The sequence below is a fragment of the Rhinolophus ferrumequinum genome, chromosome 17, assembly GCF_004115265.2.
Source record: "Rhinolophus ferrumequinum isolate MPI-CBG mRhiFer1 chromosome 17, mRhiFer1_v1.p, whole genome shotgun sequence".
Lineage (NCBI taxonomy): Eukaryota > Metazoa > Chordata > Mammalia > Chiroptera > Rhinolophidae > Rhinolophus > Rhinolophus ferrumequinum.
In genome coordinates, this window is record NC_046300.1 from 5,919,601 (window position 1) to 5,935,683 (window position 16,083).

The 16,083-nt window shown below is 33.7% G+C and overlaps 1 protein-coding gene across 6 annotated transcripts in view; it reads right to left on the reverse strand.

The window, feature by feature from the left end:
- DOCK3 (dedicator of cytokinesis 3) overlaps nt 1-16,083 on the reverse strand; it is a 306,392-nt gene that overhangs the window by 254,883 nt on the left and 35,426 nt on the right. For all 6 annotated transcript variants that reach the window (XM_033131981.1, XM_033131979.1, XM_033131980.1 and 3 more), the window contains exon 2: nt 8,284-8,367. In XM_033131981.1, the coding sequence (XP_032987872.1) occupies nt 8,284-8,367 (84 nt within the window). The remainder of the gene's footprint in view (nt 1-8,283; nt 8,368-16,083) is intronic.

Sequence of the window (16,083 nt, forward strand, 5' to 3'; positions counted from 1 at the left end):
AAGCAAAGCACCATAAAAGAAGGTATGGCTGTATACCTTTGACTTAAGTCATAATATCATGAATGGATTCCAAGAAACACTAAACAAATGCAGCCTCCAGAAACCCCAATTTTTCCTTCCTCCATAACTTGCTGCAACTCTCTACCTTCTAAGCTAGGGGCATGTTATTCACAGAACTATTGTGGGAAACATAATCTTCCACTTTTCCCACACATCTGGTGGAAACTTCAGAATGCAAAATTACTGAGTAAAGTTGGGGTGTTGACATCAAATTCCAAAAGCAAAGTATAACTCTGAGCCTGAGTTAATTCAAAACTGTCTCACGGCATCCCACCTCAAAGCACAGCCCAAAGTCCTCATTACAGCTTCTGCTGATCATCTCCCACCTCTCTCAGCTCCTCTCCAACCAAAGGCTCTGCTACAGCCACACGATCGCCCTGCAACTCCTTCAACTCACTAAACAATCTCCTATACCTCAGGGCCTTTATATTTTTTGCACAAGTGCCTGGACTGCACTTCTCCCAGAGAACTATAGGAAGGCTTCTTCACGTCCATCTGTTCTCGGCCCAAACGTTATCTTCTCAGAAAAGCCTTGCATAATTATCCTACATAAATACACAGAAGTCAGAAGCCCGCCCCCAATCCCACCCCAATGCATGCAGTCACTCTGTCTCCTTCCACCTGTTTTATCCTTCCTTATTATTCTTCTCCATAAGAATAGGGACTTTGTTTTATTCTTGTACAGCTGAGCCCCAGTAGCTAAAAAAGCAGCCTGACCTGCAGTAGGCACTCAGATATTTGGTGACTGAAAGAATGAATGAATCTGTAATATATGGGGCGATAATACCTACTTGGCAAGTTTGTTGATAAAATTAGAATTGATATATGTAAAGTGCCTCGCACAATGTCTGACACATTGTAGTAACTGAAATATTAGAGAGGGCGGGTAACAGGAACAAGACACACTAAAACTCTACGTGTGCTAAATACTGTGAGACTGGGCTTATGAAATAAAATAAGTACAGTCTGAAGTTTCTTAATATAAATGGTGTTCATTCTAAGAAACATTAGGTAACCGAAAGTACATACTCCTAAACAGCTCTGTTAAATCATTTTTTGAAAAAGTAGGGATATAAATAAAAAATACTCTTATCCACTTAACAAAGGTTCAAATTAGTGCACAAATTAATATCCATGTCTTCCTTTCTCACCAGCAAAATGTTGATACAATCTTACAGAGATTTACTACTTCAACAGTAAGTAAAAGCACTGAATCAAAAACGAAATGAATGAAGAGCCTCCAAACTCATGGAAAGTGAGTAATTCTTCCAACATTAAACAGGAATGATTTTTTTCACCACATAATCCGTCCATAAATAGTGTTCACTGATAGAGCCTAAACTATTTGGATGACAAATATGACTTTAGCCACAATTCCTTTATTTTTAAAAAGCCACCACTGAATCTCTCATGCTTAAAACCTCTCATAGCTCTGTGTCAACTGACTTTTAATTCATCTTCAAACAAAATGCTATCTAGAGCTATCCATCTACTGATGGTCTTTCTACTCATGACTTAAATTAAGACTTCTAACAAAACCAACCGCAAGTAGAAAGCAAATTAGGATTAGGAGAACTGAAATAACCCAAAACCTCCCTTTTGATTCATTGTCCCAAAACATAGGATGGCCTAAGAAAATAGCTTATTTTCTTAATCTATACAGTTTATTACTGGGTGTATAGCTATTCATGAAAAGCCAAAGTAGGTTTGCTCTAAGCTAGGAATTTTTTAGAATTAAAAATTAAAAACAATTAAAAATTCTTTATAACATCAAGTTCATCAACACAAGAAATACGTAAGTCACTACTGAAAAAAATTTCTATGCTGAAAAAGTCAGGAAAAGAACGAGTACCAACTATACATAATAAAATACAGGCTATCATTCCATTTTTAAAAAAAAAAAAACTACATAAATCATAATCTCACTTTAAAAAAACAATGTATTTGTAGAAGGCCCACAAGATAAGATGGAAAATGGCAAAATAGAAAAGTAGAAAAGTAATGGTAAAACCAAAGGCTCTAAGATATTAACTGGACTCTGAAAAATTAGGTTTGATTTTAGTGACCTGGTGAAAGCATGTAGTGATATTATGATATTATGGTACAGATGTCTAATAAAAATGTTTGCTTATGGAGCTGTATTCCTCTGACCTTACTTCATTTTATATAGAAATGGTCCCATGCTATGTAAACTTCTTTCACCCAGACATTATTATCTTACTGGAGATCACTGAAAAAGTGACACACTTGCATTTCATCAACTTAAATATTATTGATTACATTTACTAAAAAATGGTAACCTCACCTAAATTTTAAAAACCATATACTAGTCAAGTTAGAAAATTCAACAATGTATATCCAGAAAGTCAGCATTAAAAATATTATAAACCTAGACACTAAATGACACTTTATAATGTGATTAAAATTAAGGTAATAAATGAAACTATATTTCTAATTGAGATATAATATTAAATCCTGTATTATACTGAAATCACTAGGAATTTTAGAATTTAAGAGTTATGCAAAGTGTATTCTATTTAACCAATTAGTTCACAAAGGAGATGAAAACAATACAGAAAGTAGATTTTTAAATAAAATATAACCACATTAGACTGAAGAGCAAAAAGCAAGTGGGAGATTTTAGAAATTCACTATACTTTCAAAGACAGTAAAACTCAGAGAAACATATAGCGCTTAAAGGTAAATAATGTATAGAAAAATAAAAGAAACTGAGAATACTAGATAATTGTCATAGAAATAGGAAAGTAGCACAGCACTGTGTATGTGTACTTACTGTCCACTAAGTGCTCGGCAAATACTTACTGTGTGAATGAAATGAGGTATAAGGGTTTATTTTACATTTGCAAACTTATCTCTGGATTATACCTTCCTTGCTTGGTCATGCCACACTTTGTGTACAAAAAAAATCAGTTACCTGATTTTTTTAAGGAAACTTTAAAAAAAGTTTAATCCCATTAGGCTAGAAAAGCAATCAGTAAGAAGGGAAATAAAATTAAAAATTAAAAAAGCTTTTGGAGAAAATATTCCGGGTCTTGTGTGTAAATACATACATTAAAAACTAAGTCATCTGAAAGCTATCCCTACTTAAACATATAGACAAAAACAGTGGTCACCCATGCCATGCTCTGTGCTAGGTGTTTTCACATCTATATCAAACACTGTAGAATTCCACTTTGTTAAACAGCATTATTATTTAGATTGTGAAATGTAAGTCATGCAATGTAAGTGAGGCTATACTATCAAAAAAGACAACAGTACCACTACAATCGCTACTGATAGAGAAGCTGCAAAACAGTGTCAGCAGTGTTAACCGAAAAGAATGAAGCCTCTATAGAGATCAGGCCATGTGACAGTCAATAGTCAACAGTCCTTTACAAAGATTCTGGGTGCAAACCAATCAAGCCAGATTAAAAACACCAAATACAGTACAACAAAAAGTATCCTCCAACAAGAGGTTTCAAATATTTTATTTCCAAGGTGTCACATACCCTTTCTTCCCTGACAGAAGGAAAAAATGCAAGTTTATCTACCCCACCCCCAACCCTGAGATAATAGCTGCATAGGAAGTAGAGACAGGCAAATGACAAGTACAATTTCACTTCCATTCTATATAATGATTAAAAACAGTTTAAGAATCATGGTTCATTATGAAGAGCAGACTTGCATGTTAGTCTGTTTTAGAGATTATTTAAGTAACCAATAGTAAAATCAAAAGCCAAAAACAATCTACAATCTTCTAAAAGTACTATTTGTTTTTCCTTTGGTACATCAATAAAAATATGCACAGCCCAATTCTTTATCCTTCTTCAAATTATATAACTAATTTGCAAGAAATAAAGTGCCAACCATTTGTATATATACAAAAAATATTTACATGGACTTAGAGATTTATAGAACATCCCACCCAAAAACAACAGAATACACATTCTTTTCAAGTGCAAACAGAACATTTTTCCAAGATAGACCACAAGTTAAGCCACAATACAAGCCTCAATAAATTCAAGATGGAAATCATATCAAGCATCTTCTCCAACCACAATGGTATGAAACTAGAAATCAATTACAAAAGAAAATTGGAAACACATACACGCGCACACACACACACACAAGAGAGAGAGAGAGAGGCTAAACAACATGTTACTAAACAATCAGTGGGTTAATAAACAAATCAAAAAGAAAATCAAAAAATATCTTGAAGAAAATGAAAACACAATGATCCAAAATCTATGGGACACAGGAAAAGCAGTTCTAAGAGGGAGATTCATGGTAACACATGCCTACCTCAAGAAATAAGAAAAATCTCAAATAAACAATCTAACTTTATACCTGAAGGAACTAGAAAAAGAACAAACAAAGCCTAAAGTGAATAGAAGTAAAGAAATAATGACAATCAGAGCAGAAATAAATGAAATTAAAACACAATAGAAAAGATCAACAAAATTAAGAGTTGGTTCTTGGCAAAGATAAACAAAATAGATAAACCTCTAGCCAGACTCATCAAGAAAATAAGAGGGCTCAAATAAATAAAACCAGAAATGAAAGAGAAGTGACAACAGACACCACGGAAACACAAAGAATCTTAAGAGAATACAATGAACAATTTTATGCCAACAACTTGAACAATCTAGAAGAAATGCGTATATTCCTGGAAACATACACTATTCCAAGACTGATTCAGGAAGAAACAGAACATCTGAACAGACTGATTACTAGTAATGAAATTGAATCAGCAATCAAAATACTCCATACAAACAGAAGTCCAACACCAGATGCCTTCCAAGTAACTTCTACCAAATGTTCAAAGAAGAATTAATTAATATCTATCCTTCTCAAACTATTCCAAAAAAATTGAAGAGGAGAGGAGGGAAAGCTTCCAAACTCATTCTATGGGGCCAGCATTACCCTGACACCAAAACCCGACAAAGACACTGCAAACAAAAGAAAAGAAGGAAGGGAGGGAGGAAGGAAAGAAGGAAGGAAGGAAAAATTACAGGCCAATATTCTTGATGAACATAGATGCAAAAATCCTCAACATAATATTAGCAAACCTAATTCAGCATTACCTTAAAGAGGTCATACACTATTATCTAGTGGGATTTATTCCAGGGATGCAAGGATGGTTCAATATCCACAAATTAATCAACACAATACATCACATTAATAAACTGAAGAATAAAAATCATATGATCATCTCAGTAGACGCATTAAAAGCATTGGACAAAATTCAACATCCCTTTATGATAAAAACTCTCAACAAAGCGGATATAGAGGGAACACACGTCAACATAATAAAGGCCATATACGACAAACCCACAGCTAACATCATAACAACAGTACAAAAACTAAAAGCTTTTTCTCTAAGATCAAGAACAAGACAAGGATGTCCATTCTACCACTTTTATTCAACACAGTACTGGAAGTCCTAGCCACGGCAATCAGACAAAAATAAATAAATAAAAGGCATCCAAATTGAGTAAGAAGGAAAATTGTCACTATTTGCAGGTGACATGACTCTATTTATAGAAAACCCTAGAAATTCCACCAAAAAGTATGAGAACTAATAAATGAATTCAGTAAAGTGGCAGAATATAATATTAATATTCAGAAAAGATGATGCATTTCTATACACTAATAAACTATTGGAAAGAAAAATTAAGAAAACAATTCCATTCAGCTCATCAATAGATGAATGGATAAAGAAATGATACTATATATATACAACAGACTATATTACTCAGTCATAAAAAAGAATGAAATCTTGTCATCTGCAACAACATGAATGGACCTAGAGGGTATTATGCTAAGTGAAATTAGACAGACAAAGACAAATACCATATGATTTCATTTACATGGGGAATCTTAAAAAACAAACAAAACACAAACTCACAGATACAGAAAACATTTTGATGGTTGCCAGATGAGAGGGGATGGAGAAATGGATGAAAAAGGGCAAGAGATTAAGAAGCACAAATTGGTAGTTACAAAACAGTCATGGGATGTACAGTACATCACAGGGAATATAGTCTAGAAAATTGTAATAACTATGTATGGTGCCAGATAGGTACTAGATTTATCAGGGTGACCACTTTGTAAGTTATATAAATGTCTAATCACTGTGTTGTACACCTAAACTCATATAACATTGTATGTCAACTGGAATTGAAAAATATTTTTTAAATAAAAAAATACAATAAACAAATAAATAAAATGAAAAATAAAAGGAAGGACAAGGGGCCAGACCGGTGGCTCAGGCGGTTAGAGCTCCATGCTCCTAACTCCGAAGGTTGCTGGTTCGATTCCCACATGGGCCAGTGGGCTCCCAACCACAAGGTTGCCAGTTCAATTCCTCGACTCCCGCAAGGGATGGTGGGCAGCGCCCCCTGGAACTAAAATTGAACACGGCACCTTGAGCTGAGCTGCCGCTAAGCTGCTGCTGAGCTCCCAGATGGCTCAGCTGGTTGGAGTGCGTCCTCTCAACCACAAGGTTGCCGGTTCGACTCCCGCAAAGGATGGTGGGCTGCGCCCCCTGCAACTAGTAAAGGCAACTGGACCTGGAGGTGAGCTGCACCCTCCACAACTAAGACTGAAAGGACGACAACTTGAAGCTGAACGGCACCCTCCACAACTAAGATTGAAAAGACACCTTGACTTGGAAAAGAAAGTCCTGGAAGTACACACTGTTCCCCAATAAAGTCCTGTTCCCCTTCCCCAATAAAATAAAAAAAAGAAGTAAAGGGTAAAATATATAAAAAAAAAAAAAAAGGAAGGACAAGATTTTAGACTTGAAACAAACAAAAAAGAAAATAATGTAGATGTGTTGCATTTTTTATTAGATTTGTTTCTAGGCGTTTTATGTTTGTGATACTATATAAATAGCATTGTTTCCTTAATTAATTTACTAATTCTTTGTTGCAACACACAGAAAAATAATGTACATTTAGAATACTGATATTGTAGCCATCAAACTTGCTAAATTCCCTAGTTTATTCTCATAGTTTTTTGTATAGATTCTTTTGCATGTCCTAAATTCACAATTATATCATCTATAAATGATAGTTTCAATTTTATCTTTTTATTCCTTATGTATTTTATTTTTCTTACCTTAGTGCACTAACTAGTATTGCCAGTACAATGTTCAAAAGATACGGTGATAAGATATCCCTGTCTCATTTTTAGATTACAGTGAAAAATCTTTTGATTTCATAATTGAATATGATACTTGCTGTAGGCTTTTTAGTAGATGTCCTTTATCGGATTAAGAAAATTCCCTTCAATTCTTATTTTGATAAGAGTAAAAACTGCTTTAAATTAAGCACTAATTTTTTATCATGAAGGAGTGTTGATTTATACTTTTTTTTAAGAAAATTTTAAATAAGTGCTGCACTGGAGCTTCCTTTCTGGAAAAGGGCACTCCCAAACTTATAAGGATCCTGGGTCATGGTAGGCTGAATTTATTCCCATATCCAGCTTAACAGTAGCCAACTGGATCAGAGCTCCACTTCCATGGGCACTGTCTCCATTGCCACAAAGCAAAATTTCCACTCTATTATATAATTTGAGATGGCTTCCAGTCATGCTGAACTACTAGTCCAGGCTGCTCAAGTTATTTCCTGTGGTATCAATTCTGTTTTTGTCAATGCTGTGATTTTGTGTGATTTCTCCTAACTTTACTTCCCCATGTATCTTGATTTGAGTGCATGATTTAAGAATGTGATATTTTTCAATAATGTATAAATGTTATTGCAGAAAATAATAATATTCAAGCCAAACTTCATTTGAGTATATTTACTGCCTTGTTTTAATTATAACTGATCATGTTCAGCCATTCAGACAGAAACATACAAATGAACTGATTACAATTCAATTCTATTCAAATGCAGCTAAGCATACATGGAAGATTATCTATTTGATTACAGGAAATAAAAAGTAATCATCTGACATAGTATGTAAAAATCACATTCTGACAGCCAACAAGTTATTTAATTGTTGCTATGAGAGCCAAAATAGCTCATACCTTTGTGATGAACACAGATCAGGAAGGATTTTTATAACAGTATTATAATGTGCTTAATTATGGCTTCAAAATAATTGCTTATAATGTTACTATATATAATAACACTTTATATAATACTATATAAAACAAATGTATATAATACTACCCCAAATGATCACTATTTGTTTACTTTATGAGTCCATACTTACCTTCACATTTTTCCAGAATCTGGACCGTTTCTCCTATTTCTAAGACCAACCCTTGAGGGACAGATCCTCGAAAACTGCATATCACTAGAAAATCAAGAATAAATATATCAATTAGCATTTTAAAATACTGAGACAGGGTGAGTGTCCCTGAAATTAAACACTAAATTTTCTTAAATATGTACTCTCCCTTCATCACTGATTCATCTCTCAAATTTGTAAACCCTTTTCAATGTAGTTAATATTTTCAAAGGTAACATTAAGTAGTTCAGGACACTGAAGTACATCTTAACAAAATTACTATTCTTGAGTGGTGTGTGCATGCTTGACATAGGAAAGAAATTTTCTCTGGGAGAAAATGATATTCAACTTCAAAATGATATTCTATTGTTCATATAAATACAAGGTCTAGCATGAAATCAGAGATTATAATATACTGAAAAAACTTTTAAAATGTGGCCCATATTCAACAGAGTAATGAAAGTCAAAATAGCCAGAACCTCAGATGACCCGAATGTTGATACTAGCATAAGAGAATTTTAAGTGACTAATATCAATATATTAAAGAATTAACAAAAGATGAACAAAATAAATGACAAATGAAAATTTTTAATACAGAAATTAAATCTCTAAGTTAAAAATGGAAATTTATAACTGAAAATTAAAATATTACAAATTTCATATTCACTGGATGGACTTAACAAGAACTGAAGGAAGTATAAGTGAACTCAAAGACAGAACAATAGAAGTTATCCAAACAAAAATACTAAAACAAAAAAGAAATGAAAAAAATATATATAATAAACATGTGGGCTAATACCATCTCCAACCAATGTATAATTGGCGTCCCTGAAGAGAAGGAGCGAGAGAACAAAGCAGAAGAAATATTAGAAGAGATAATAGCTAATAATTTTCCAGAGATGATTAAAAAGATGCCTATATTAGAAAAAATAAAAATCTCAAACCAATTATCTAAGATCCCATGTTAAGAAGCTAGAAAAGAAGCAGTTTAAATCCAAAGAATGTAAATGGAAGAAAATAAAAAGAGCTAAAATCAATGAAATGTTTAAAAAGATCAAACAACAGAGGAAAAAAACAATAAAATCAAAATCTGGTTCTTTGAAAAGATTTCTAAAATTGATAAACCCCTAGCCAAAAAAAATAAAATAAATAAAATAAAGCCCTTCTACAAAAAGACTTTCATAGCAGCTTTATTCACAATAGCCCAGAACTAAAAACAACCCAACTGTTCATCAAGAAGAGAACAAATATGCAATAGCACTTAGCAATAAAAAATAAAGATTCGAATACACCAAACACTTTGATGAATATCACAATCATAACTCTGAGCAAAAAAGTTAGGTGCAAAAGTGTGCATACTACATAATTCCATTTACAAAAAGAACTAGAAGCGGCTAAATTAATATAAGGTAAATAAAATCAGAACACCAGCTGCCTCCAGAGTAACAGGGATTGATTTGGGTAAGCACAAAAAGACCATTCTGGAAAAACAGAAATAGTGTTGGGGAGTGGGTTGGTTACATAAGTGTATATTTTAGTCAAAACTGTACAATTAAGACTTCTGCAATTCAGTACATGTGAAACGTACATCAAAATGGATCAAAGACTACATATTTCGGGTATTAGCCCCTTATTGGAAGCACTGTTTGCAAATATCTTCTCCCATTCAGTTGGTTGCCACTTTGTTTTGTTGATGGTTTCTTTTGCTGTGCAGAAGCTTTTTAGTTTGATATAGTCCTGTTCATTTATTTTGACTTTTACTTCCCTTGCCTTTGAGGTCAAATTCATAAAATCCTCTCTAAACCCAAGTTCCATAAGTTCAGTATCTATGCTTTCTTCTATGCAATTTGTTGCTTCAGGTCATATATTTAGGACTTTGATCCATTTTCAGTTAATTTTGGTATATGGTGACAGACAGCAGTCTAGTTTCATTCTTTTGCACGTGGCTTTCCAATTTTCCCAACACCATTTATTGAAGAGGCTTTCTTTTCTCCATTGTATGCTTTTGGATGCTTTGTCAAAAATTATCTACATATACATATGGGTTTATTTCTGGGTTCTCAATTCTATTCTATTGGTCTGTGTCTGTTTTTCTGTCAATAACGTGCTGTTTTGATTACTGTCGCTTTTAAGTATAAATTGAAGTCAGGAAGTGTGATACCTCCGCCTTGTTCTTTTTTCTCAGGATTGCTTTGCCTATTCATGGTTTTTTGTGAGTCTATACAAATCTGATGATTTTTCATTCTATTTCTTTAAAAGGTGCCATTGGGATTTTGATGGGGATTGCATTAAGTCTGTATATTGCTTTGAGTAATGTGGCCATTTTAACTATGTTGATTCTTCCAATCCATGAACATTTCTTTGTGTCTTTTTCAATTTCTTTTAATAATATCTTGTAGTTTTCAATGGATAGGTCCTTCACATCCTTTGTTAAGTTTATTCCTAGGTATTTTATTCTTTTTGTTGCAATTCCAAAGAATTTTTTTTCTGAAATTTGTTAGTATACAGGAATGCAATGGATTTTTGTACACTGGTTTTGTATTCTGCAACTTTACTATATTTGTTTATTGTTCCTAATAGTTTTTGGGGTGGAGTCTTAGGGTTTTTGATATAAAGAATCATGTTATCTGCAAAAAGTGACAGTTTGACTTCTTCGTTCCCAATTAACGTGCCTTGTATTTCTTTCTCTTACCTGATTGCTCTGGCTAGGATTTCCAATACTACGTTGAAATAACAGTGGTGAGAGGGGGCATCCTTGTCTTGTTCCTGATCTTAAAGGAAATGCTTTTTCACATTTTTCACCATTAAGTATGATATTAGCTGAGGGTTTGTCATATATGGCCTTTATTATGTTGAGGTATTTTCCTTCTACATCCATTCTATTAAGTGTTTTAATCATAGATGGATGCTGTATCTTGTCAAATGCTTTTTCTACATCTACTGATATGATTTTTATTCATTTTGTTTATGTGGTGTATCACACTGGTCTACTTGCATATGTTAAACCATCCTTGTGCCCCTGGAATGAACCCCACTTGATCGTGATGTATGATCTTTTTAATATATTGTTGTATTCGACTTGCTAGTATTTTGTTTAGGATTCTTGTGTCTGTATTCATCTGAGATGTTGGTCTGTAGTTTTCTTTTTGTGTGTTATCCTTATCAGGTTTTGGTATCAAGGTAATGTTGGCCTCATAAAATGAGTTAGAAAGTATTGCCTCTTATTCAATTTTTGGAAGAGTTTGAGAAAGACAGGTATTAATCTTCTCTGAATGTTTGGTAGAATTCACTAGTGAAGCCATCTGGTCCTGGGCTTTTGCATTTGGGAGGTTTCTGATGATTGTTTCAATTTCTTTACTCTTGATCAGTCTATTTAGGTTTTACAGTTCTTTGTGATTCAGTCTAGGATGGTTGTATATGTTTCTAAGAACTTGCCTATTTCTTCTAGATTATTGAATTTAGTGACATATATTTTGAATTGCATCAATAAAATGTGTACAAATTTGTTTCCTTTCTTGTTGTGTAAGTACCTCTACATTATGTCCTAAATTTTGGCTCTTGGCCCATAAAGTTTAAAGCATTTACTATCTAATCCTTTACAGAGAGTATTTGCCAACTCCCAGTCTAAAGCAAAAATAGTACCAATGTGTTGAGTATTTGTAGTGTTTTGAAAAGTAAAACGTTTGACAAATGTAGTACCCAGTATGGAGGGAGGAACTGATAGTATTGTAGGTCATTACACTACCTGGGAAGTAGTTTAATATTTGTTACTGATCGCCTCGACTTTATGATCACTGAGTAGTTTTCACCTCTTCACTAGTATATTTTAAAACTACATACACTTTTCTTACAAAGAATTCACAAAGCTTCCAATGAATTATCATTTTTCCATTTGACAACTTCCCTCGAAGCAGGAAAGATAATTAAAAACAAAAAAAATTCTTATGGATACTGGGGTTTATTTCAAACCATCAAACTATAACAATGAACATGTATCCTCTTTACTGCTATTGTGCATATTATTAATTGCTATTTCATGGTATCATAATAATTTCAAAATGGAAGAACTATGAATTTCAATTAACATTTATTTATATAAACTGTAATACCTATGTGTTCATTGTACTAAAACTGCTTATAAACAGTCAATTCTTTTTAAGCCCTGGCAATAATCATATTATAGGTCCACATGAAAGGACACATGAAAAAAATCATCTCAAGGACTTTTGCCCCCTTAAAAAAAGGCTTTAATGCAACAAGTGTATCACATTATCACCTTAGTCCTGCTTCAGAATTCCACAAAAATATTATCAGTCTCTTGTATATTTTATGTTTTTTCTTATTTCTAGGTTAAAAGATAAATCAAAATAGTCTCCATTAGAAGCATTATTTCACTGCTATTTGAATTAATCCTAAAATGATTACATTAAATGAGAAGCCATCCCAACAATAGTTATTTTTGTGTTATGCCAAAAACAGGAAAAAGAAACAAAATGTGGCTCAAACAAAAATAATGTATTTGGCTTTGATTTCTTAGAGTAGATTTGTCTTCTTAATTAAGTTTTGTTAGGGCCAATAATGAAATTAATTTGCATTCCTTGAGAGCTGGATGAGAGAGTGACACACTTTGGGAGTAAACAGATAGCAAATCTAGCTTGAGGCACACAAAATACGGCCATGAATAATGCCAAAGTAATCCACACCTCTTTCTCAACTGATAATTAACTATTATTTTAGCACTACCTCATTCATGCAAAGCAAGTGAAGCTCTGCAAACTAAAAGGTAGATTTTATATTCCTTAGGGCTAATAGGAAACTGGGCAAAGGCCAGTATGCATAATGAATTGAGAAAAGAGATAGAAATAAGAAAATTAACTATGGAGCTAGGCTCCAAATAAAATACTGTCAGTTATATGCCACCTCAGTACATTGCGAATGATTAAATTTACAGAAGATTTTTTTATCAGATGTCTTACTAGAAAGTAAATATACCAATTTATTTGTAATTTGCTTCTATAGACTTCCCATTTTTTAAGAGTCGTTACTGGGCGATAAGGACTTCTACTGGTATCTTCCTGAGCCATACTTAATCCGCAGAGGTAGTCAAAAATGATGTTCACTGGCAGGACTGAAAACAATCGGCATGAAAACAAGTTCTGGAAAGGGATATTAACCATACAGATTGATTCATAAAAATATATCTCCTTAATTAGTCATCCCACCTTAAGCCAAACAAATCCAGTTACAAATAAGTTAACTGTCTGAAGCTATTTACAAGGCCTCGGAGAGGGGAAAAAGTACATGGCTTTTATTTCTTTCAACTCCCCTTTGCCCTAAACGTAATCCTTCCTTCCTTATTCCCATTTCCATGCTGTACTATACACTAGAAATGTACTTCAACAGAACATAAGTGATAAAAATCATATTATCTATGTAATCATTAAATGTTAAATTGTCTTAGGCTGGGGAAGCAGAACAACACATTACTTCAATATTTGGGATAAGAGAAGACTATTTAAAGCAACCTGGAAACATTTATACGTAAAGATATATGTACCCCCATGTTTACTGTAGTATTATTCACGGTGACTAAGACATGCAAACAACCAAAATGTCCTTCGATAGATGCCGGGATAAAGATGATGCGGTACATATATACAATGGAATATTACTCGACTATAAGAAAAGACGAAACACTGCCATTTGTGACAACATGGATGGACCTTGAGATTATCATTCCAAGCAAAATCAGTCAGACAGAAAAAGCCAAGAACCATATGACTTCACTCATATGTGGGATACGAAACTGAAATCAACAAAGGAACAAGACAAAGAAACAAAAACTCACAAAAACAGACAACAGTTTAGTGGTTACCAGAGGGTAAGGAGGGTGGTAGAAAAAGGAAAAGGGGGTCAAATACATGGTAATGGAAAGAACTGATTCTGGGTGGTGAACACATAATGCAATATATAGATGACGTGTTACAGAAATGTACACTTGAAATCTATATAATTTTACTAACCAATGTCACCCCAATAAATTTAATAAATACATAAAAATAAAAGAAAAGTAAAACTCTATTTGCAGATGACATGATTGTCCACATAGAAAATCAAATGGAATCAAAACAGTTACTAGAACTAACAGGCCACGCGTTATAAGATCACTACACAAATATCAATCATTTTTCTATCCACTAACAGAAAACAGACCAATAGGTTTTAAGAAAATACCATTTAAAATAACATCAGAAATATGAAATATATAGGAATATGACAAAATAAGTGAAAAATCTGTACACTGAAAACTATAAAATATTTCTAGGAGAAATTTAAAAAAAATAAATCAAGAGATATGCCTCGTTCACTGGTTGAAAGACGTCATATTGTTAAAGTTACAATATTCTCCTAAATGACCTACAGATTCGATATAATCCCAATCAAAATCCCAGTTTTTTTAGAGAGAAGCTGATTTTTGAAATCGTATTAAAATGTAAAAACAGAACAGTCAAAACAACTCTGAAACAGAAAAAAAATTGGAAAACTAATCTAGCTGATTTCAAGAATTATAAAGCTACAATAATCAAACAGTGCAGCATCAATGTAAAGATAGACTAATAGATCAATGTAACGGTAGCATCCAGAAATAAACCCACATATACAGACAGCTGATTTTTTACAAAGATGCAAAGACAATGCAGTGGGAAAAGGATAGCCTATTCGAGAAATGGGGCCAGAACAACTAGCTATCCACATGAAACAATAAACTTCATATGCTGCACTTATTTTTTTAAAAAATTCAAGTTGGATAACAGACCTAAATTAAACCTATAACTATAAAATTTCCAGAAGATAACATCAAAGAAAATCATTGGGATCTTAGGTTAGGCAAAGATTTCTTAGATAAGACACTGAAAGCATAATCCATAAAAGGACAAATGGATAAATTGGACATCATCGAAATGTAAAACTTTTGCTCTTTGAAACACCGTTAAGAGACTGAAAAGATAAGACACAGGCTAAAAGAAAATCTTAGCAAAGCACATATCTGATTAAAGACTTATGTCCCAAATATATGAAAAAAACTCCTTACTGTTGTCAGTAAGAGTATGTCACACACAGTGGCAGTGTAGGAAGCTCTATAAGTTGGTACCTCCACTGGAAGAACCAGTAAACTGGGGTGGAAATGACCAGAATTAACTACCTTGGAACTCTGGAACTCAACTGGACGCAACACCCAGAAGAGCGGTCAGTATGAAGGGATGAAGGGAAAGGTTGCTGATCTTGGGTAGGAGAGCAATGCACAAACCAGCCAGCACGGCCCATTCCACAGCGCCTGCTTGGCAATGAGAACAGCAGCCTGCATTCCTGGAGCAGCTGCCTGGTGCCAGGGCAGAGTGTGGACCACGTCCTCCAAAAACTCAGTGTTACACATTTTGGACGTCTGGCAGATCCCTGAAGAACCAGTGCAGATGTCTGCCTTGCTTGTGACTCAATTCCATTTACAAGAGCATCAAAAAGAATAAAATACTTGGGAATACATTCAACCAGAGAGGCACAAGACTTGTACAGTGAAAACAAGAAAACACTGCTGAGAAAAATTAAAGATCTAAATAAGCAGAAGCAACACATCCCATGTTCATGGACTGAGAAAATTAATATTGTTAAGATGACAATACTATCCAAAGCAATCTACAGATTCGATGCAATCCCTATCAAAATCCCAAAGGTATTCTTTTGCAGAAATAGAAAAACCCATCCTAAAACTCAAGAGACCCCAAA